At 40.2% G+C, this 24,137-nt stretch overlaps 2 protein-coding genes across 2 annotated transcripts in view; one reads left to right on the top strand and one right to left on the bottom strand.

The window, feature by feature from the left end:
* The window catches only part of LOC5510598 (WD repeat-containing protein on Y chromosome), a 37,736-nt gene extending 13,609 nt beyond the window's left edge, over positions 1 to 24,127 (bottom strand). The window contains exons 1-20 of the mRNA XM_032379758.2: positions 23,877 to 24,127; positions 23,596 to 23,679; positions 23,283 to 23,366; positions 23,123 to 23,191; positions 22,491 to 22,559; positions 21,741 to 21,775; positions 21,420 to 21,579; positions 20,608 to 20,716; positions 20,288 to 20,372; positions 19,184 to 19,314; positions 18,277 to 18,350; positions 10,810 to 10,928; positions 10,474 to 10,541; positions 10,200 to 10,264; positions 9,607 to 9,690; positions 8,901 to 9,038; positions 8,526 to 8,630; positions 2,269 to 2,493; positions 1,759 to 1,829; positions 800 to 1,050 (exon numbers count right to left, since the gene is read on the bottom strand). Of these exons, the coding sequence (XP_032235649.2) occupies positions 800 to 1,050; positions 1,759 to 1,829; positions 2,269 to 2,493; positions 8,526 to 8,630; positions 8,901 to 9,038; positions 9,607 to 9,690; positions 10,200 to 10,264; positions 10,474 to 10,541; positions 10,810 to 10,928; positions 18,277 to 18,350; positions 19,184 to 19,314; positions 20,288 to 20,372; positions 20,608 to 20,716; positions 21,420 to 21,579; positions 21,741 to 21,775; positions 22,491 to 22,559; positions 23,123 to 23,191; positions 23,283 to 23,366; positions 23,596 to 23,679; positions 23,877 to 23,996 (2,146 nt within the window). The 5' untranslated portion in view covers positions 23,997 to 24,127. The remainder of the gene's footprint in view (positions 1 to 799; positions 1,051 to 1,758; positions 1,830 to 2,268; positions 2,494 to 8,525; positions 8,631 to 8,900; positions 9,039 to 9,606; positions 9,691 to 10,199; positions 10,265 to 10,473; positions 10,542 to 10,809; positions 10,929 to 18,276; positions 18,351 to 19,183; positions 19,315 to 20,287; positions 20,373 to 20,607; positions 20,717 to 21,419; positions 21,580 to 21,740; positions 21,776 to 22,490; positions 22,560 to 23,122; positions 23,192 to 23,282; positions 23,367 to 23,595; positions 23,680 to 23,876) is intronic.
* Positions 11,086 to 12,939, top strand: LOC125573297. Its single transcript, XM_048733834.1, has 3 exons — positions 11,086 to 11,669; positions 11,799 to 11,897; positions 12,365 to 12,939. Exons 1-3 carry the CDS (start codon positions 11,442 to 11,444, stop codon positions 12,527 to 12,529), a joined length of 492 nt encoding a protein of 163 aa, XP_048589791.1. The 5' UTR covers positions 11,086 to 11,441; the 3' UTR covers positions 12,530 to 12,939.
* Positions 24,128 to 24,137: the final 10 nt, after the last annotated feature.

Below are 24,137 nucleotides of genomic sequence, written 5' to 3'. Positions count from 1 at the left end.
TATTATTATTATTATTACTACTAACATACTTAGAACTGACATACTTAGAAATTCAATCGCAATACCAGTTACATACCCAGAACCGCCAATCATAATACCACTTATACTGAGAACTGTCAATCATAATACCACATACAGAGAACTGTCAATCATAATACCACTTATACTGAGAACTGTCAATCATAATACCACTTATACTGAGAACTGTCAATCATAATACCACATACAGAGAACTGTCAATCATAATACCACTTATACTGAGAACTGTCAATCATAATACCACTTATACTGAGAACTGTCAATCATAATACCACATACAGAGAACTGTCAATCATAATACCACTTATACTGAGAACTGTCAATCATAATACCACTTATACTGAGAACTGTCAATCATAATACCACTTATACTGAGAACTGTCAATCATAATACCACATACTTAGAACTGTCAATCATAATACCACATACTTAGAACTGTCAATCAAAATACCACATACACACTAAGAACTATCGATCAACATACCAAACATGCAATTAAAACTGTCTATTAAAATATGCCATGCACGCAACTAGAAATGTCAATCAAAATACTACATAAACACACACACTCATAACTGTCAAATGTCATATACGCACTGTCAAAAAATGCCACGCATGTACTTAAAATTGTCAATTAAAATACTACACACACTTTCATAGCTGTCAATCAAAATGCCACTGGTGGATATTCTTCCGTTATTCTGAAATATGATTGGTTGTCATATAGATGTTATCCTCTTACATGATTGGTGGACTTACGCGCATTGTTCTGCGATATCCTGCGCTTCAAATCTAGAGGTATGGCCGCGACCCCTGCGGTGTTTGAGTGGTACTTGTTGGTATTGAGCAAGCATGACATGTGGCCTGTATCAGCGTTCCATATCTTGACGCAGCCATCATAGCTGGAGGTGGCCACAAGGCTGGGGTGGTAAAGCGCGATGGAGAGGATGTCGTCCGCGTGGAACGCGCGCCACACGCGAGGGACGTCCTCTTCATCGTCACGGCAATTCCTGGGAACAACACCACAGGGAGTATGTTAATACGTACGTAACGGTCTATGAATGCGTAAGCTAAAGCATGTATTCACCCGCTGAGCAAGTTCTAACACGAAATGCACGCTATAACCGCATGTAGAGCATGCTCTTTTCACGTTTATAACATGGTATTAACAACATACGGAGTGAACACGTGTAAGATCATGACTGGTCACGCGTAAGACCATGAGTGATCACGTGACAGATCATGAGTGATCACGTGTAAGATCATGAGTGATCACGTGTAAGATCATGAGTGATCATTTAAAAGATCATAGGTGATCACGTGTAAGATCATGATTCAATCACAGGTATGTCGTAATCATGTGTAAAGCATGGTTAAATCACGTGTAGCGCATACATGCAGCTATTTAAAGAAATGATACAGAAGATACATAAGAATGGCGCTTGCTTTGACTAACACGTGAATAATACATGATTTTTTCTTAGAAAGCTAGTTTTATGTACTGCTTTATCACATGTACTGCTTTATCACATGTACTGCTTCATCACATGTACTGCTTTATCACATGTACTGTTTCATCACATGTACTGCTTTATCGCATGTACTGGTTTATCGCATGTACTGCTTTAGCACATGTACTGCTTTTTCACAGTACTGCTTGCGCTCGATAAGCACGTGACAAGCACGAGATCATTGACTGAGAGAAAAAAATCACTCACCTGTGGAAAATAACGTTCTTGCTCCATCCAACAGTAATGATATGCTGTTTATGGCAGAGAATCCCTGTGATCTGAAAGATGTGCACATTCTAGTCAATATCTCCGAAAAAAAAAAAAACAGGAAAGCGGGTTCATAACGTCGAGCGTTAACTTTGTCGCCTGTTGTGCTACTTTTGTATTACTTTTTTCATTGAGCGCAACAAGATCGAGCACGCGATCCGATACGAGCTGTCCCACTCTGTATGGTTGAATACAGTCGTTTGACAAGACGTTGCCGTCAACCGGCTTCGCGACTGCGCGATAAGCCCGCATGTAAGCATGGGTAAAAAACACTGAAGCGCCCAGCTGCATACATTAGCCACTGCATAACCTAGACTTATGCAGCTAGGCGCTTCAGCGAAGCCGGTCGCGAAGCCGGTCGACGTGAATGTTTTGTCAATCAACTGTTTACCGGTACGAGTTGTCCCACTTTGTCCCTATTTTGGAATATTGAGTAGCATTCCCTCTTACCTCCTCATCGTCCACTTGGTGGAGAACACGAAGACACGCACCGTTGTTAAAGTTCCAGATCTTGACGGAGCCGTCACGAGCGCCTGTCACCAGGCGACGCTTGGAAGGGTCAAAACTCATGGCCGTGATCTCTGAATCATCGTGCGCGTTAGAAAACTGGATAATCTTCTCACCAGTCTCTAGCGACCACACGCAGACGACTGACTCGTGACACGCGCTCACTACCTGAGAGAACAATAGGGAGAGCAGATTAGCCTAGAGAACAACAGGGACAGCAGATTAGCCTAGAGAACAATAGGGAAAGCAGATTAGCATAGAGAATAATAGGGAGAGCAGATTAGCCTAGAGAACAATAGGGAGAGCAGATTAGCCTAGAGAATAATAGGGAGAGCAGATTAGCCTAGAAAATAATAGGAAAAAGCGAGATTACCCTAGAGAACAATAGGGAGAGCAGATTAGCATAGAGAATAATAGGGAGAGCAGATTAGCCTAGAGAACAATAGGGACAGCAGATTAGCCTAGAGAATAATAGGGAGAGCAGATTAGCCTAGAGAATAATAGGGAGAGCAGATTAGTCTAGAGAACAATAGGGAGAGCAGATTAGCCTAGAGAATAATAGGGAGAACAGATTAGCCTAGAGAACAATAGGGAGAGCAGATTAGCCTAGAGAACAATAGGGAGAGCAGATTAGCCTAGAGAATAATAGGGAAAGGGAGATTACCCTTGAGAATAATAGGGAGAGCAGATTAGACTAGAGAATAATAGGGAGAGCAGATTAGCCTAGAGAACAATAGGGAGAGCAGATTAGCCTAGAGAACAATAGGGAGAGCAGATTAGCCTAGAGAACAATAGGGAAAGGGAGATTACCCTTGAGAATAATAGGGAGAGCAGATTAGCCTAGAGAACAATAGGGAAAGGGAGATTACCCTTGAGAACAATAGGGAGAGCAGATTAGCCTAGAGAATAATAGGGAGATCAGATTAGCCTAGAGAACAATAGGGAAAGCAGATTAGCCTAGAGAACAATAGGGAGAGCAGATTAGCCTAGAGAATAATAGGGAGAGCAGATTAGCCTAGAGAATAATAGGGAGAGCAGATTAGCCTAGAGAATAATAGGGAGAGCAGATTAGCCTAGAGAATAATAGGGAGAGCAGATTAGCCTAGAGAACAATAGGGAGAGCAGATTAGCCTAGAGAATAATAGGGAGAGCAGATTAGCCTAGAGAACAATAGGGAGAGCAGATTAGCCTAGAGAATAATAGGGAAAGGGAGATTACCCTTGAGAATAATAGGGAGAGCAGATTAGCTTAGAGAATAATAGGGAAAGGGAGATTACCCTTGAGAATAATAGGGAGAGCAGATTAGCCTAGAGAACAATAGGGAGAGCAGATTAGCCTAGAGAATAATAGGGAGAACAGATTAGCCTAGAGAACAATAGGGAAAGCAGATTAGCCTAGAGAACAATAGGGAGAGCAGATTAGCCTAGAGAATAATAGGAAAAAGGGAGATTAGCCTAGAGAATAATAGGAAAAAGGGAGATTACCCTAGAGAACAATAGGGAGAGCAGATTAGCCTAGAGAATAATAGGGAGAGCAGATTAGCCTAGAGAATAATAGGGAGAGCAGATTAGCCTAGAGAATAATAGGGAGAGCAGATTAGCCTATAGAACAATAGGGAGAGCAGATTAGCCTAGAGAACAATAGGGAAAGCAGATTAGCCTAGAGAATAATAGGGAGAGCAGAATAGCCTAGAGAATAATAGGGAGAGCAGATTAGCCTAAAGAATAATAGGAAAAAGGGAGATTACCCTAGAGAACAATAGGGAGAGCAGATTAGCCTAGAGAATAATAGGGAGAGCAGATTAGCCTAGAGAATAATAGGGAGAGCAGATTAGCCTAGAGAATAATAGGGAGAGCAGATTAGCCTAGAGAATAATAGGGAGAGTAGATTAGCCTAGAAAACAATAGGGAGAGCAGATTAGCCTAGAGAATAATAGGGAGAGCAGATTAGCCTAGAGAATAATAGGGAGAGCAGATTAGCCTAGAGAATAATAGGAAAAAGGGAGATTACCCTAGAAAATAATAGGAAGAGCAGATTAGCCTAGAGAATAATAGGGAAAAGAGAGATTACCATAGAGAACAATAGGGAGAGCAGATTAGCCTAGAGAATAATAGGGAAAGGGAGATTACCCTAAAAAACAATAGGAAGAGCAGATTAGCATAGAGAATAATAGGGAAAAGGGAGATTACCCTAGAGAACAATAGGGAGATCAGATTAGCCTAGAGAACAATAGGGAGAGCAGATTACCCTAGAGAACAATAGGGAGAGACGATTAGCCTAAAGAATAATAGGAAAAGGGGAGATTACCCTAGAGAACAATAGGGAGAGCAGATTAGCCTAGGGAATAATAGGGAGAGCAGATTAGCCTAGAGAATAATAGGAAAAAGGGAGATTACCCTAGAGAACAATAGGGAGAGCAGATTAGCCTAGAGAATAATAGGGAGAGCAGATTTGCCTAGAGAATAATAGGGAGAGCAGATTAGCCTAGAGAATAATAGGGAGAGCAGATTAGCCTATAGAATAATAGGGAGAGCATATTAGCCTAGAGAATAATAGGGAGAGCAGATTAGCCTAGAGAACAATAGGGAGAGCAGATTAGCCTAGAGAATAATAGGGAGAGCAGATTAGCCTAGAGAACAATAGGGAGAGCAGATTAGCCTAGAGAACAATAGGGAGAGCAGATTAGCCTAGAGAACAATAGGGAGAGCAGATTAGCCTAGAGAATAATAGGGAAAGGGACATTACCCTTGAGAATAATAGGGAGAGCAGATTAGCCTAGAGAACAATAGGGAGAGCAGATTAGCCTAGAGAATAATAGGGAGAGCAGATTAGCCTAGAGAACAATAGGGAGAGCAGATTAGCCTAGAGAATAATAGGGAAAGGGAGATTACCCTTGAGAATAATAGGGAGAGCAGATTAGCCTAGAGAATAATAGGGAAAGGGAGATTACCCTTGAGAATAATAGGGAGAGCAGATTAGCCTAGAGAAAAATAGGGAGAGCAGATTAGCCTAGAGAATAATAGGAAGAGCAGATTAGCCTAGAGAACAATAGGGAAAGCAGATTAGCCTAGAGAACAATAGGGAGAGCAGATTAGCCTAGAGAACAATAGGGAAAGCAGATTAGCCTAGAGAATAATAGGGAGAGCAAATTAGCCTTGAGAATAATAGGGAGAGCAGATTAGCCTAGAGAATAATAGGGAGAGCAGATTAGCCTAGAGAATAATAGGGAGAGCAGATTAGCCTAGAGAACAATAGGGAGAGCAGATTAGCCTAGAGAACAATAGGGAAAGCAGATCAGCCTAGAGAATAATAGGGAGAGCAGAATAGCCTAGAGAATAATAGGGAGAGCAGATTAGCCTAGAGAATAATAGGAAAAAGGGAGATTACCCTAGAGAACAATAGGGAGAGCAGATTAGCCTAGAGAATAATAGGGAGAGCAGATTAGCCTAGAGAATAATAGGGAGAGCAGATTAGCCTAGAGAATAATAGGGAGAGCAGATTAGCCTAGAGAATAATAAGGAGAGCAGATTAGCATAGAGGACAATAGGGAGAGCAGATTAGCCTAGAGAACAATAGGGAGAGCAGATTAGCCTAGAGAATAATAGGAAAAAGGGAGATTACCCTAGAAAACAATAGGAAGAGCAGATTAGCCTAGAGAATAATAGGGAAAAGAGAGATTACCCTAGAGAACAATAGGGAGAGCAGATTAGCCTAGAGAATAATAGGGAAAGGGAGATTACCCTAGAAAACAATAGGAAGAGCAGATTAGCCTAGAGAATAATAGGGTTAAGGGAGATTACCCTAGAAAACAATAGGGAGATCAGATTAGCCTAAAGAACAATAGGGAGAGCAGATTACCCTAGAGAACAATAGGGAGAGACGATTAGCCTAGAGAATAATAGGGAAAAGGGAGATTACCCTAGAGAACAATAGGGAGAGCAGATTGGCCTAGAGAATAATAGGGAGAGCAGATTACCCTAGAGAACAATAGGGAGAGACGATTAGCCTAGAGAATAATAGGGAAAAGGGAGATTACCCTAGAGAACAATAGGAAGAGCAGATTAGCCTAGAGAATAATAGGGAGAGCAGATTAGCCTAGAGAATAATAGGGAGAGCAGATTAGCCTAGAGAACAATAGGGACAGCGGATTAGCCTAGAGAATAATAGGGAGAGCAGATTAGCCTAGAGAATAATAGGGAGAGCAGATTAGCCTAGAGAATAATAGGAAAAAGGGAGATTACCCTAGAGAACAATAGGGAGAGCAGATTAGCCTAGAGAATAATAGGGAGAGCAGATTAGCCTAGAGAATAATAGGGAGAGCAGATTAGCCTAGAGAATAATAGGGAGAGCAGATTAGCCTAGAGAACAATAGGGAGAGCAGATTAGCCTAGAGAATAATAGGGAGAGCAGATTAGCCTAGAGAATAATAGGAAAAAGGGAGATTACCCTAGAAAACAATAGGAAGAGCAGATTAGCCTAGAGAATAATAGGGAAAAGAGAGATTACCCTAGAGAACAATAGGGAGAGCAGATTAGCCTAGAGAATAATAGGGAAAGGGAGATTACCCTAGAAAATAATAGGAAGAGCAGATTAGCCTAGAGAATAATAGGGAAAAGGGAGATTACCCTAGAGAACAATAGGGAGATCAGATTAGCCTAGAGAATAATAGGGAAAGGGAGATTACCCTAGAAAACAATAGGAAGAGCAGATTAGCCTAGAGAATAATAGGGAAAAGGGAGATTACCCTAGAAAACAATAGGGAGATCAGATTAGCCTAGAGAACAATAGGGGGAGCAGATTACCCTAGAGAACAATAGGGAGAGACGATTAGCCAAGAGAATAATAGGGAAAAGGGAGATTACCCTAGAGAACAATAGGGAGAGCAGATTGGCCTAGAGAATAATAGGGAGAGCAGATTAGCCTAGAGAATAATAGGAAGAGCAGATTAGCCTAGAGAATAATAGGGAAAGCAGATTAGCCTAGAGAATAATAGGGAGAGCAGATTAGCCTAGAGAATAACAGGAAAAAGGTAGATTACCCTAGAAAACAATAGGAAGAGCAGATTAGCCTAGAGAATAATAGGGAAAAGGGAGATCACCCTAGAGAACAATAGGGAGATCAGATTAGCCTAGAGAACAATAGGGAGAGCAGATTACCCTAGAGAACAATAGGGAGAGACGATTAGCCTAGAGAATAATAGGGAAAAGGGAGATTACCCTAGAGAACAATAGGGAGAGCAGATTAGCCTAGAGAATAATAGGGAAAAGGGAGATTACCCTAGGAAATAATAGGGAAAAGGTAGATTACCCTAGAGAATAATAGGGAAAAGGGAGATTACTCGAGAGAATAATACGGCTTACCTTAAGATAAGGCATATTACCTGAGAGAATAATAAGGATTACGTAAAGATAAGGCAGATTACCCGAGAGAATAATCGGGGTTACGTAAAGATATGGCAGATTATCTGAGAGAATAATAGGGGTTACGTAAGGAAAACGCAGATTACCCAAGAGAATAATCGGGGTTACGTAAAGATATGGCAGATTACCTGAGATAATAGTAGGGGTTACGTAAGGAAAAGGCAGATTACCCAAGAGAATAATAGGGGTTACATAAAGATAAGGCAGATTACCCGAGAGAATAATAAGGGTTATGTAAAGATAAGGCAGATTACCAGAGAGAATAATAAGGGTTACGTAAAGATAAGGCAGATTACCCGAGAGAATAATAAGGGTTACGTAAAGATAAGGCAGATTACCCGAGAGAATAATAAGGGTTACGTAAAGAAAAGGCAGATAACTCGAGAGAATAATAGGGGTTACGTAAAGATAAGGCAGATTACCTGAGAGAATAATAGGGGTGACGTAAAGATAAGGCAGATTACCTGAGAGAATAATAGGGGTGACGTAAAGATAAGGCAGATTACCTGAGAGAATAATAGGGGTGACGTAAAGATAAGGCAGATTACCTGAGAGAATAAAAGGGGTTGCGTAAGGAAAAGGCAAATTATCCGAGAAAGAAACAAGGTACGGGGCCTTTCCGGAAGGCCACAGTATCATATGCAAAATCCAGAGCAAGAAAAAAAAATATGAGAAACAAAGAAAAAGAAGACAAAACGACATGTAGTGGTAGTAAATGGAGATTGAGAAAGTGATCAAAATTGATAGCAAATAATTATAATCGACTGGAATGACGCCTACCTGATCAAAAAGATCGTTGTAAAGAGCTGCGCAAAGCGGTTTCGTGTGGCTCATAATCTCGCACTCCTCGGAAGGCTCATCATTCTTGCCTTCAAGCACGGAAAGCTAGGAGAACAATTCAGATTGATTGATGCTAAAACTGTGATATAGTGCTGGTAGTTTTGACATAGCGGTAAGTTGGAAAACTATCAAACAAAATGCATTCTCAAGTGCGGCCTTTGAATTCTCGAATCAATTCCATTGCTTTTTCTTTCGTCGCCGTCCTCTGCCTTCTTTGTTATCATTAAGTCCCTAATATATTTGTCATAGAGAAGTGAACGAGGTGCACTTGTTAAGCCGCGTCTAAATAGTTTGGTTGCTAAAGCGGGACCGTACCTGATTAGTTCCAACAAGTATACAGTGCGCTTTGGGGTGGAAGTATATGCTGGAGATGATGTGTGGACCTGGAAGTAGTGAACGAGCTGGGATGGTCTGCACGCAACATAGGTCACGCATGTCCCAAATCTTTATCACCTGCTCATCATAATAAAAAGTATTTCAGCATTTATTAACATACGAGGTACCAGAAGGGTCTATTATTGGGACACTGTACGGTGCAACGCTGACTTGGGCCTCTAGCCGTTGTCAATACACGCATTTGTTTTACCTTGTCCAAGGCAGCGTTAATCATCGTTTAAGCATCAATCATAAACGGATGAGTACCACATTGATCTATTCTTGGGCCACTAGTCCTTATCAATACACGAATCTGTTTTACTTGTCCATGGCAGCGCTAATTATCGTTAAAGCATTAACCATAAACGGATAAGGACCACAATGATCTATTCTTGGGCCACTAGTCCTTATCAATACAGGCATCTGTTTACCTTATCCACGGCAGTGCTTATTATCGTTAAAGCACTAATCATAAACAGGGTATCACAGTGGTCTATTGTCGGGCCGATAGCCCTTATCAGTACACGCATCTGTTTTACCTTGTCCATGGAAGCGCTAATGATCGTTATTGCATTAATCATAAACGGTACCACAAGGGTCTATTATTGGGCCACTAGCCCTTATCAGTACACGCAACTGCTTTTACCTTATCCTGGGCAACACTGATGATCTCTCCCTTCTCGCTGTTAACGAGTATGTGCGTGACAGTAGCACTGTGACCCTTCAGAACCTGTCATGCAACGATCAAGATAAATAAGCAGTATGTAACGCATTTTATATGGTATGGTAAATAAGCAGTATGTAACGCATTTTATATGGTATGGTATATGTTTTGTAATTGCGTGCTTTTAACTGTAATCCAACCCGATATCTCCTTCCTCATTAGATCTGAAGGCACAGCTAGCGTTTCAGGTCTCCCTGTCGATAAGTGTAAGTAAGTCTATCATAGCTTTACATTACGTACAATAGACAATGTGAAAAAAAACGAAAATGTTAAAAAAAAAACAGAAAAGAAAATTATTGAAATCTAAAAAAAACGAAAAGAAAGGCGGAAAAACAGATTAACCCTTTAGTACTAGTCTGCAGACATGCTTATGATTAAAGATAAAACCCCAGAACAGTTAAAAATCACGGAATTTGGTACGAATGAATGTCGACTTCCAATGAAATCCCTATAAACATGGATTAGATTCGATGTTGAAAACATACGTTCTCTACTTGTGAAAATTGGGTACTTACAGAGGTCGATTTGGATGTGACGTACGGATTCCACAGCCTGACGTAATGATCCAGACCACCCGTCACTAAAATCATACAGAAATCACTCACTATGATAGTGGTAATGACACTTTTAAATATATAAACTGTTTAGGACTAGTTTGCTAGCGCTAGTTTGCCACCCAAACAGTCATGTGATATTTTAGCGCATGTCCCTTATTATACTTCAAGTGCCTCACGTGCTTACCTTTGACGTGTTTTAACATATACATATAAGTGTGTAGCATATTCTTACCTATGACGTTCCACTCCTTGCAGTAGTCAAAGGATGTGATACCTTTTCTCGTGCGAAACATCGAGCACCTGGATAATTAAGGAAATTAATTAAGGAAATGATTATAATATTTAGAAATGAGACACGCGCCTTTCGAGAATTTGTAAATGTATTTTGTCCTGGACAACGCTAATGAAATCGACTGTATTATGTTCGGGAATTTTAGAAAGAAGTTGATATAAGTGTGTGATAGGGAGGGGATCACCCAGGTCTATTGAGTTCTCACACAAGGTCGCGTATAAGAAAGGAGGAGGGGAGCAAGAGGGCGGTACAAGGAGGGAGGGTGGAGGTGCTTACGTCTTTTTCCGGTCCACATCACCCAGGTACATGGAGTTCTCAGACGAAGTCGCGCATGAAATGAAGCACTGGAGGGTTGGGTAATACTTGACTTTGCGCACCCAGTCGTTGTGAAGACCCTGCGACATAACCACATATGATCATCAGCTATTGTTTATCCGGCGACATAACCACAGCGATATGATCATCAGCTATTCTTTATCCGAGCTGTTAGTGTTAAGTAATGGTTCGTGTAAGAACTACGGTACCCTGCGGCAACGCATGCGCATAAGTAGCTATAAAACTTCAGTAAAATCCTGCCCTCTGATTGGCTAAAATACATCTTCGGGTGTTTTCCGTATCTTATCCATTGATTGACAAACATTTAAATTAAGAATAAAACAAAGGTTGCATTGTTACAACTTATCCCCGAGTTTTGTCCGAATCGTATGTTCGGAAGTTAGATTTCCGACCTAGCGCTCACGTCGCCATTTTGAATTCTACATGCTTCCTCCTCGATATATTAAGACAAGTCTCTCGCTATTCATTATCTCTTCGAAAATAGTTTGAAAATCTATTGTATATACTTTAAAGAAACGCTTCTGAGTTCTGTTTGCTTGCAAACTTTGTCCGGGAAGTTAGAAAAGCTTGTCATGGCGTTCAAAAGGCAGGCATGTTGCTGCCCAAACCACGAGGCTTGGTGTGGCAGTAAGCCTTCAGATGTGGAACAGAGGTCCCTGAGAAAGGCGAACAGAGTAGAGAAAGTTTTCTTGGAGCTAGATGACAAAGGCAAAAAGGGCTGGTCTAGAAGCATTTGTATGTACTGTCGACAGCGAGTCGATTTGGAGCTTGAAAACAAACGCATGAAAACTTCACACGAGGTAAAAATGATCTTTCTCAAAGTCAATGTTCTGTCGCTTGCCGTATAGATTCTGCTGTTTCTGTACTGTCTTGACCAGTCTTGATCCTCCTTTTCAATTTGTTATTTATTTCGAAAATCAAAATTGCAGAGCTGTAGAGATGAAACTGCCTCAAGTTCCAGCGTGTTTTTCCAACCGGAAACCTCTGAGACCAGCGCCGCCGCTGAATCCGCGTTAGAACCATTCCAGGTAAAATTTTCATAGGTCAATAAGTACTTGAGAGACAAATAATTGGTTCAGAAGGGAACGAAATATTTTACTCGTTCTATTTTACTAAAAGAGTTTTATTACGGGAAGTTGTCATTTGAGTTTACGATGTGAATATGTAAATATAAGTTATGTGAGCCTGATTTATAAGCTGGGTGAAATGTAAATACCAACAAGCCCGAATGTATTCCTTGAATGTAGCGAAACATCCTGGGGTTTGACACCCTGAAATTGAGGTACAGCAAACTCCCGTCTAAGTGAAAGAATTGTAAGCAACAATGTCTTTCTTCATTTTCATTAGCTGACAGCCCTTGTAACACTGTTTTTAGTTCCTGACGTGTCTGCTTCTGAGGAAGTTGACTGTAGTTGCCTTGTATTTTTTATAAGTTCTGATATTCAAGAAATGAAGTTGAGAAGGAATCTTAAGTTTGTGTGTACTTTTTTTACAGGACATTGAGGAAACCTCTGCACTAGGGCAAATTTTGCCGTCATCAGTTGATGCTGTACGACTCATGAAAGCATCAACTAAACTAAGGGACATAGAACTAAAGGACATAAAACGATGCATTGAAGTAGAAGATACGGCGTTTGGTGAAGCGAAGATATTTTTTTAGAAAATTGTAAAATATAAATATCAGCAATAACCCGCAATTGTCAGTAAGAGCAGTGGAATGCTTATGCGGATGCAAAAAGCTGAAAGAAATAGTGAATATAAATGCAGCCCGTCTGGAGCCAGAAGAATTACAATTTCTTCGCAGAAATTTTCCGTGAGTCCTCATGGCCTACTATGTATCGAAGACGGAGACCCCGATTATAAGCTGGACACTCTCGAATTCATCAATGAGCTTATGGAACAAACCTTGCTTGCGGCTTGTTTTAAGAAAATATTGTGCGTTCTGTCTGTGTCGATAAAATAATAATTAGAGGACTGCTACTACTGTGAATTCCAGTAAACTTTATTGCTGTGGCTTGTATGCGATAATAGTTGTATTGAGGATCGAATAAAGCAAAATTGGTAACTTTATTTAAATGCGTGAATCGTTTTAGTTGTCAATCTTAACATGAAAATCGTTGTCAAAAATCTTTGAAAGAAAAAGTGACTTTCTTTGGAAAGCTAAATTCTACCACACTAACAGGCTTTTGGAAATGTGAGACCGTATTTTCACACGTTTAGCCAGCGGAATGTTTGCTTTGGCAAGAGACAAAGCGCAAAATTGTAATAAGTGAAGTATAAAAAGTTATTAGCAGATATCCGAAAGGGATTTCTCCATGCTCCGAACATACGATTTTAACAAAAATGCACAGGTTGAAAGCTTTCTTACTTCGAACCTAAGCCCCCTAATAAATATGAGTGCAAGAGCACTTATTTAAGAGAAATGTGACTCCAAAGTTCAAATTTGGCGGGCAGAGCGTCTTGAACCAATAAGCATAGCAATATTAATTAGATTAGTTAAAAAGATAACGAACCCCTATTGCCGCAGGACCTATCGATTCACCGTAGTTCTTACACGGAGCATTACTTAAAACACGAAACCGCGCTATAAAAGGGTAAAGGTGCTCGCACACTAGGGGACATTTCTCAGCTACATGACCCCGGAACATGTAGCCGTTTTAAAATCACATTCCGTACATAAAACGCGTCAGAGAGCGGAATCTATAGCGGGGACATAAAGCGGGGACAAAATCACAACATGTACACACAGAATAAACTGCGCCATAAGCATGTTCCTGGGACACCTATCCATTTTACTCACACACTAACGAGCCTTTTATAGGCTTATGTGCCTGGGACATGCCGTAGGGACAAAAGCACAGCCAACACAGACAGCTAAGTACAGCAGAGGGAACACTTCCCAGGGACGTGTAGCGGCAGTCGATTCCTGCATCGTTTACATAAGGGGGGCTGTAGCAGGCGCCTGTATCGGAGGCACGCTGCATGTACAACAGCGAATTGTGTACAGACATTCGCAACGGTAACCAATACATGTCCCGGAGACATGAAGCCGCACTCAAATCATTTTCTGTACATACAAGTCGAGATAAAGCCAGCGCTTAAATATGGGGCTTGTAGCGGGGACAAAACGTATTTACGCACACACATTCGCAAAGGGACGTCTTAATTGTCCCAGGGGCAAGATGCCGCAAGGTGTAGCATTGTTTGAGTTCCTTGTGCAACACGGGTTTCCACCAAGTTTTCACACTGCAACATGTCTTGATTCTGTCGATTAATCCAATCACAACGAGCGAAAAATGAGAAAATAATAATACTCTCTTGTTTTCGTATTTGCAATAAACACAATTGGAAAAAAGAGACCGATAATTGTATTGTGTTGCAATGCAATAAATAGGGAAGGAAAATTGAATGGGTCTACTATAGTCACGATGGCTGTACGCGAAGTTACCATGCGGTTAGAACAACTTTTTTACAAAAGCTTTGTTATATTACAGGTTTACTTTCAAAGGAGGAATTCTTCAGGAGTAGCTTATGGGCTAAACTGTAGATATTTTAGCTGCTAAGTGTGAGATTGCGAGTCTGAGATCGTAACAACGCGTGTAATTGTAATTCAACATATACCAGTGTTTATTGTCATTCTATGCGGTATGTGAAACCCTTTTGAATATTCCTAGTAGAGTTTATGCTATGAATTGTTGTAATTTGAAATAATTCAAGCAGGATAGAGTAAAATTCTTCCTCTCTATTCGCATTGCTATTCAAAGCGCTACCGGGAGCTGTTGTCAGTTCTGAGGGTGAATGACAACTGAAGGTGACAAACGCCTGGCACAGGCCCTTTTATAGCGCGGTTTCGTGTTTAAGTTGGAACGCTGTTTTTGGCTTCTGTGTGATGTGTACAATATATTATAGTGAAAAAGTATAAATTAGCCTTCAGTGTATCCTCTACTCACGTATAAAAAATTATTTAATTAAATACAAAATACGCGCATCTGTAATATTTTAATATATATGATATTATAACCACAGCGATATGACCATCAGCTGGGTTAAGCCGAGTTGTTAGTGTTCAAGTTGAAACGCTGTTTTTGGCTTCTGTGTGATGTTTAGCTTACGTGTAGCCGCTGACTCGCGAAATCCTCTCGTAGCTACGAGAGGATCTCGCGAGTCAGCGGCTACACGTAGGCTATGTGATGTTGTACAATATATTAAAATATAAAACATGTTGGGTAAACTTTTCGAAAAACTTTTCCAGACAGTTCTGGTAGAATCTTAGTGTATATTTCACAAGCGTTAATATTCAAAGTAATTTGGCTAAGATTAGCCCGTGTCCCATATATTTTTGATAATAAGTTTGGGTAAACTTTTCTGGATAAAATATCAAAAGAGACCTCTTGCATAATATTTCTTCATGCAAGTAATTATGCCGGATTTTCGAAAAAGCAGGATAATTTAATGAGGTATCCGCAATAATAAAATCCTTGGCATCTAAAATAAATAAGACAAGAAATATTTTTTTCCAGATTCTAATACCCAACTGTCAAGAAAATGAAAGTCAACGCCTCATATCCATATAAAATATAACAAAAACTATAAGAAACTGCCTTATTCACTATTCCTCCAATTAATATTCAAATTCACTGGCAGCTGGTTTAATGGTGCCGGATGAGATGATAATGCAAAGCGCTCAGAAGGGATCTAAACCAGAAAATGTTTTGGTTAATAAACATTTTACTGATTTTTCTTGTGTTGCCGGAAAGCAATAAAATTGAAGGAAATAATAAAACAATTAAAAGTGGATATTGTCAAAAATTTGCAAAAATTTCTATTAAAAAAAAGACTATTCGATTCGGGCAATCTTCCGTTTCTAAATTTGAAGCATTGTGTATACCCATTATCAATGTATTTCTTAAAAAACAGCTTCGGTCTAGTTCATCCAATATAGAAAGGGCATTCTCAAGAAACATGTCAACGTCAGTGTTTACGATTGAAAATACAGTGGTTCATTTGCAAGAAAACTTAAAAAAACCATCTACGATTGCATTCTGAAACTTTATTGATGATATTTGATTGAAAGTTTCTCAGTTACTTGTTTGAGCTGGCCGATGCAAATGGATTCGTTTAAAGGGTTTGCATTGTACGGGAGCATAAAAATGGCTGCGTGATTGGCCTTCTTTAAGTGTCTCAATTTTTACGTCGAATTTCCAGATGAGAACCAGTCTCTACATCTTCCTCCTATCACTGGTCTCAAGCACAACCTGCCAGATGTGCCCTCAAGGGACATGTTACGCAGGGTCCTTCTCAAGAAAGGAGCACGTGACCAAGGGACGTTATCTGTTGGGGTCCTCGTACAGGAACCTCAGCTCAGTTGCGGGTCCTCAGGCGTGTCACTCGGCGTGTGTCGGAGATTGTCGGTGTCGAGCGTTCCAGATGTCGGGCAAGCGATGCGAACTGCTTGGTGAAGACAAGGATTCCGCGCCTAGCAGAATCGCCATTGATCCTGCCTACGACTACTATGATATTCACCAGGAAATCTTGAGGGCGGTAAGTCTTTATAATTAATTTTATCGACATGATTAAATTCATCAGCATGACCATCACCAACATCGTCGTCATCATCGTCATCTTCTTCCTTAGTTTTCCGCTGATGAAAACACAAATGTCTCGAAACGCCTGGACAATATTGAATACTAGATAACAGCTACACAGTAGATATTCGTCATCATCAGCAACATCATCATTCTGTTATCATCATCATCAACAAACCAACCGTATCCGAAAACTTCAAGGCAAACCTGTTGTCTATTTGTCTTATCCATTGCCTCTTTAGTCATCGCACTTGGCTGACCCCTCCGTCTGCAGTAACGGTTGCTGTCTTGGACAGCGGTGTCTCAACGAAGGGACATGCGTAGAACACTGCGACAGCCCGAAGAAGAAGTTTTCTTGCAAGTGCCGACCGCCGTGTAGCGGCAAGGAATGTGAGAAATGTGTGTACAGCTCATGTGCCCAGATAACGATCTATGCTGAGAAATACTGAGAGCAGGCTGAAGATGGCGTATATACGCTACAAACCGATACCGGGATAGAGTTCCTCACCTACTGCTTTTTCAGAGCAGATATTAATATGGTATGGATTGGTATGGAGTATTTCAGCATAAGAGCTTCATTGACGGCTTTGCGTACATCAACATCCCCCGTGAGTCGATTTGGGAGAAGTTCCGACTTTCAAAGTCAGTTACGCACTACGTACTTAAAGGTGCGACAAACTACAAAGCTGAATGTGAATTTGAGAAAAGACATAATATAAATGGTTGGCCGACTGACCGAATCATTGGGAAGTTGTCAAACTATGGTATTATAAATGTGGAGAAATGGGGAGTGTGTGTTAGACTAGGCCGTGATCCGAGGGGAAGTTTGCCAAGCGTGTGACCAGGCAATGATGCATCGCAGGGGAACTCATATCCATATTGATCCCACGTCTAAGTGTGGGTACCAGCGGACGGGAAACGTATTGGAAGAAGACAGCTTTGGCTACTATGTGAAACCGAATACAGCATCCTCTTGTTGTGCTAACGAGAACTCGACCACACAATGGTGGCTAGCACATCCGATTACTAGCCCACAAAACGCTCATTCAATTGACCTTTGAACAGCTTTGCACACACTGCAGTCAGGCAATGATTTACCTTGTGGTGGTAGCTTGGTCACCAGATTAACCCATAAAACACCTGGCAAGGCCTACTGGGCATTTTGTAGCGCTAATAAACGCTACTTCTGGCCGCAAAATAATCTTACAGAACTTAAAACTTAATAAAAGAATAGAAAAAAATCCGGCACATGCACATTAACCTAAGTATTTGGTGTTTTACGTTGTTGGTGTGAGAATAATAAATATAACAACTTAAAAGTCGTCTATTTCTTTGGTCAGACTTTAAGCAGGAACTATTTAGTGTTCTAGATTTGTATGATATAAAAGGCGTGTGCTACGCTTCTCGGAGCTTTCTGTGTCGCTCGTTTCCTTTGTTTTACATCACATCAACATGCGGAGCAGAGGAAACGAGCGACCTAGAAAGCTCTGCACAGCAGGGCAGGGTTGTACTGGACTCGTTTTAAATATGAGCTACAGGCCCGTACCCAGGATTTTTCTTGGGGGGCGGGGGGGTGCGAAATCCGAAAAAGTGGACCGGGGGGTGGATAGAATGACTTCTCTGATAAAAATCTGTCCAGCCTTTGCAGTATCTTCACATGACATTTATTGTCGGATTTGGTTTCCTACCAGATAGATCTAGCTTATGGTTCATAGTTTTGTCTACAAATAGCATGTGCATTGGGATTCGAAAGTGGACCTTCGGCCGTTGTAGGGGCCCCCTGGGTACGGGCCTGTGCTATACCATGGTTACATTCACATACCGTGAATTGTACTGCTTTCACGTTCGGGTGCCTCCCAAGTACGAGCTCAGGGAACGGGATACGGCGACACGTTACTACAAGTTCAAAGCGCATCAACATGAGAAAAGCCCCATTTTTTTAGGTAAGGGTAAGTAAACTAAAACACGAGCCATGTTAATCACGGCGGGACGTTACTTCAAGTACAACGCGTGTATGAGAAAGGCCCAGTATGGACATATATAAGGATGGGTGAATCAATTTAATCAATTACATGCTGTATAAGAGGCGCGTGCCCGGTCTTAGACGTCATTACCGCTAGACTAAATTATCTTCTTTGAGAGTTGGAGAGATATCAATTGGATATTGCAAATGTTATGAAGCAAAAAAGGTCTTGAGCTTTGTTTGTTTGTTTTCACGCGCGCACACTAATAAAGCGTCATTTAAGGCGAGCGCTGTTTTTAATCACTTTTTTGTTTTCGTTGTTATTGTAGAAAACAAAGTCCTGAGCAGTTCGCCGTTATTGTCTTGTGTACAAAACATTATTTTCAACTTGACCGAAGTTAATTTACATTTCTGGTTTTCGATATTTACGGAGCTTCGCACTCATCGAAGCCTAGAGGGAAAGACGACTCAGACCATGGCCACGCCTTTTATACCGCAGGTGCCTTTTTAAACAAGAGCAAAACCACGTAACGTACGACAAGTCACGGCTCGCATAAACAACCGCGAATCTAGAGCATCTTCTCTCATGGTTTAGTAGAGGAAAGGCTTCATTCAACCCATAGAACATTCGTATAAAATGGATCCAGAGTCAGATTTTGACTTCATATTTCCTTAAGTGTCCGTTCTGCAGAGGTTGTCTGCTCAAAGGAAGTCCTTTATATGAAGGTTTCAGTCTTAAGCTACCTGCCCGAGATGTTCGTGTTACCTGATGGGATGGTCTGTCCGATGTTGAGGTCAAACAATCCAAGATTCACGGCAGAGAACTTGATACAACTGACTTTTCCCCCAGAGTCTCCGAAGAGTAGAATACTTTGGTTAGGGTGACGAGGATCATACCTAGGGTTAAAGAGAAAAAAAGAAAAGAAATGAAATCGGAATGTTGTGAGGTAATTGGATTTAAAGTGAAGCAACTATGCTTATACGACACATGTGTGACATATGCTTATGTGAAAACAAAGTAAAAAAATGAAAAGAAATGTGCCAAGGTTTGACCTGAAATTCTTTTTCTTCCAAAGATATTGAGGGGGGGGGCACTGGAATTTGCTAACCACCCAAAGGGTATAAGGCTTTTCTATCTGTACAAGGCTGTGTAAGGTTGTGGATTTCTAAACAATGTTAGGCGCCTTCTATACTAAACCCCAAGTGAGAACACATTTGGAGTATGCCACCCAGGTGTGGGCACCCCAGGCAATAGGCCTTATACAAAATGTAGAAAGAATTCAGAGGAGGTCCACTAAGTATATTCTGAAACTTCCTTTTCTAACTGAATTTTTCGTAAAGCTTTAGGCTCAAATCTTTGCATCTTCTCCCTCTAACGTACTGGCAAGAGTATCTGGACTTGGTATTCTTATTTTAAAATGATCAATGAACTTGTTAAATATAAATCCGTCAATTATTCCTACTGTACGTCGTGAAAGTCAAACAAGATCTTCGCTCAACTGTATCAAGCATATCGAATTTAAGTGTAAAACTACGACATATCAGAAATCTTTCTTTCTTCACACAACTTGGATATGGAGCTGTAACGCGATGTAAATACCCTTTTTACATTCCCTATTTTTCATATTATTATAACCTATCATAATGTTTTTCTTGTTTCTTTTTATATGGCACGCAGTAAATGGCTCTTTTGTTGCGGTAACACTGCCACTTGAGGCGAAGTCAATTAAATAAAATATAAAATCAAAAAATAAAATAAGTGGAGAGGGAATAAGTGGTCGCACGACCCCCCCCCCCCTCAATTTTTTCTACTGAAAATACAGACCGTTAAGTTCACAAGCAAACGAAGTAGAAATAACCCAAGACTCACCAATAATCCATACACAGAGCACAATTCTCTAGACCTGACAGAACGAACTGTTTTTCGACACTGTTAGCGGAGCAGTCGTAAAACGCTGCAAAAAAAAGATAATAATAAATAAATAAAATAAATAAATACACTATTTAAACAAATCAAAAACCACGAAACCTCTGGGGTTCTAAAGTCAAATTTAGTATGTTTATACGAATGTCATGGTATCACTGTCCGGTAATAATCTGCTTAGAGTTTCTATTAGTATTTCTGTCTACAGCAAAATGGTGAATTTCCCGGTTAAACTAAAGAGATATTTATATGGAATCATTACGTACCTATTTCTCTATCTGCAGATGACACGGCAATCTTCTTGGCGTTCGGCAGCACGACACAATCTGTGATCCACACACTCTTGGAGGCCTTGCCTTCACTCGCGTTCGATACCTGGAGTAACGACAGAGAATAATGACAGAGAACTGTGGCGCGCGACAACTGAATTTTCCATTCATCATGACGCCATTATGGTAAAGCACCATTCATCTTTAAGCGTTCCGATATTCCCTCATTGTATCTCTGCTTAAGCGTGCCTATCTTATATAAACTTGAATAAATACATTTTTCTAAAGCGGGATGAAAGGAATATCATAAAGTTTAAAACTCGAAGGTAAAATCCAAAGAGATCACAGGATGATTGTAATCAATGTCGAGGAAATAATTAGCCATTTCAATCGGCTGATTTGGGGAAGCCAACGCGATATTTCCGATTGAATTCGGTCAATAAAGTATTTTTTAGATGGTCGTTTCGTGGCTACCAATATTATAGCCAAATTCGTTGTTGCCTGACCTGCCAGAATCCAAAACTCCTTTCTTCGTTTGGGGATAGAGCGTAGTTAATCAAACCAAGCAATCAAAACCCGACAAACCGCCCCCAAAGCTTTTGCCTGACTACGGCGCTATTCCCAAACGAGACATGGATTTTGGATTCGCCGAGGTCGCGCAACAACGAATTTGGCTTTAAACGAAAACAATAACAAAGGTTTGGCGAACAAGGGCTCTTTTAATAACTTGGTGTATTTCAATCGTAGATTTTATCGTAGGTTTTAACTGTATTTGATTCACACCTTATGGCATGTATATATAGCCTTACCGTAATGGTGCGTATCGGGTTAAGATCCATACTCCAGAAGTGAAGCACGCCCTCCCTGCTCACCGTCACGTACCGACCAACATTATTATCGCCAGACTCGTCCGGCCCGTGGGACATCTTAGCGAAGTACGTAATGCGCGCGATGTTATCTCTGTGTGCGCTGGAATATAAAAAGCAATGTTAGTATGGTTAGAAATAGCAACAATTGTATTTATAATCTAATAAAAGAAGTATTACAGTAGCTTAACATAATAGTTAGGTTGCAGGGATAGTTGTATAACACAAATATGTTGTGTTATAAGGTATCAGCACAAAGTTTACCTTGGAATCTCACGTGCAGGATGTGGAAACTCCATCTAGAAAATAAAAAAATGGTGCCAACATGCAAGTCATTATGGCTAAGAAGTATGTGAGTCATGATGCTGAAATGGTAAAAACACTGTATGAGCCATGATGCCATTATGGTAAAGTACTATGTGAGCCATTATCCATTATGTTAAAGCACCATTTGATCAGTGACGAGATTATCATATAGCACTATGTGAGTCATTATCCATTATGGTAAAGCACCATTTGATCAGTGACGAGCTTATCATGTAGCACTATGTGAGTCATTATCCATTATGGTAAAGCACCATTTGATCAGTGACGAGATTATCATATAGCACTATGTGAGTCATTATCCATTATGGTAAAGCACCATTTGATCAGTGACGAGCTTATCATGTAGCACTATGTGAGCCATTATCCATTATGGTAAAGCACCATTTGATCAGTGACGAGATTATCATATAGCACTATGTGAGTCATTATCCATTATGGTAAAAGCACCATGTGACAGGATTATCATAAAGCACTAATGTGTGTCATGATGACATTATGGTAAAACAATATGTGAGTCAGGACACCATTATGGTAAAGTACTATGTCAGTCATGATGCCATAAAGGAAAAGCGTTTCAAATTGGCCTCTAAAATAAGAGAGGACTTATGTACAAGACACTGAAACCAACAGATTTTATAATTTTCTCTTTGATGGTGGTTGCATTCTCCAATAGACATATTTCCTAACCTCTCTCTCATCACTTGTCATAACATCCTTCAGCTGGTTCTCAAGTAACATGTAAGAACAGAACTCCTCCTGGAAGACAAGAATATAAAAAATATAATTATACTGCAGAAATAAAAAAAACCAACATTAAAAAAGTAACATTGTCTTTTGCAAAATAATTAAACACCTAATTTCAAGGGTTTGGGTTTTTTATTGCATTAGATTCTCAAGAGACTACTAATGCAGCTTTAGGTCCATGTAATGACAAGTACAGTAATAATGGTACTTACAGGGGTAACAAAGATGATATCCCCTACAGGGATAACAAAGAACTCCTATAGGACTGGTGGTGCCCGTACCCCCCCCCCCCCCCCCCCCCAAAAAAAAAATATATATATATATATAAGGAAATACCTAGAAGGGATGTGGCTGTGCCCCAAAATTTCTAGTGTCTCCAGTATTGTATTGTATCCTATTGTACCCCTCCCAGTTTTTTTCTGTTATTACCCTGCCCTGTTACACTCAATCACCTTTAATAATAACATTACTATTATACAATAAAACATCAAAGAGTTCAACAAAACTCTTCAGAATTTGCCCTATAGAGTCACACCTTTGTCGATATATAAAGTATCTTTAGTCTGAATACATACCCAGTCCACAGTTCCATCACAATTTGCATCAACTTTCATGAAAGTGATCGCAAGCTGGTTGTCATCAGGCTAAAATAGGTATAACGAACAATGCTCAGTTGGTAAGTTTAAAAAAAATCGATTATATAATTACAGAACAACAACTCATAAATTTTGTTACCACTTCTTTGCAAGACATAGTTTTAATCATGGCTCGACGAAATTCCTCATAGTCCAGTCCTCCACCTCCGTCTTCATCAGCTTCCTGAAGGAAGGGATAATTTAATTATTCAATTGAAACAGTTTTGACGTTTGGTAGACTTATTTGTTAGATCATGCCTGGAAACCAAGCGTGTATTTTTGAGCTCCCGATGTGATTTTTTCGCGACTCGGGAAAGCCAGACGGTCTGAGCTCAGATCAACTCCTCTAGTCACGCCTAACGCCAAAACAAACTCTTTGATATATATTTAAAAATCTATTTTGACGGAATTACCTCAAAGATACGTTGAAGGACCTCAAGATGTTCATTATTCATTTGATCTTCAAGTCGAATAGCATGATGTTTATCCTCTTCCAACTGAAAAGACAAACATTTCATCTTACACAACGATTTGGGTGGCTCGTTTTACAGCTGAAATCAGTATTATGAGGTTGTTTGCAAATAATTCTAGAATAGAACAAACAAGACACTGTGAAATATAAGCCTTCAAAAGTACAGTTAAATACAAAGTAGCATGTATGAATACTGGGAAATGTATCATGAAATGGGCTTACAAAACTGAGTTGTTTGTCTGAACCCGCTGATCCCAGGTCATCTTTGCTCCCCGATTCATAACTATAATCGCTCTCGCTACCGCTAATATAATCCTCCTCGCTGACTGCCTCACTAGACATTCTAAAAACCTATTCCTTTTTCTTTGACAATACAAGCATCTGATATCTTTTCTTGGGAAGATAAATCCGCGAATGCAAAGTTCTCGATTCATGACGAAATAATTGCTCTGAGTGAAGTCAAATTTGCGCGCGGATATAAAA

The sequence above is a fragment of the Nematostella vectensis genome, chromosome 10, assembly GCF_932526225.1.
Source record: "Nematostella vectensis chromosome 10, jaNemVect1.1, whole genome shotgun sequence".
NCBI lineage: Eukaryota > Metazoa > Cnidaria > Anthozoa > Actiniaria > Edwardsiidae > Nematostella > Nematostella vectensis.
Note: the sequence above shows the minus strand (reverse complement) of the source record. Positions and strands in the feature narration are given on the sequence as shown.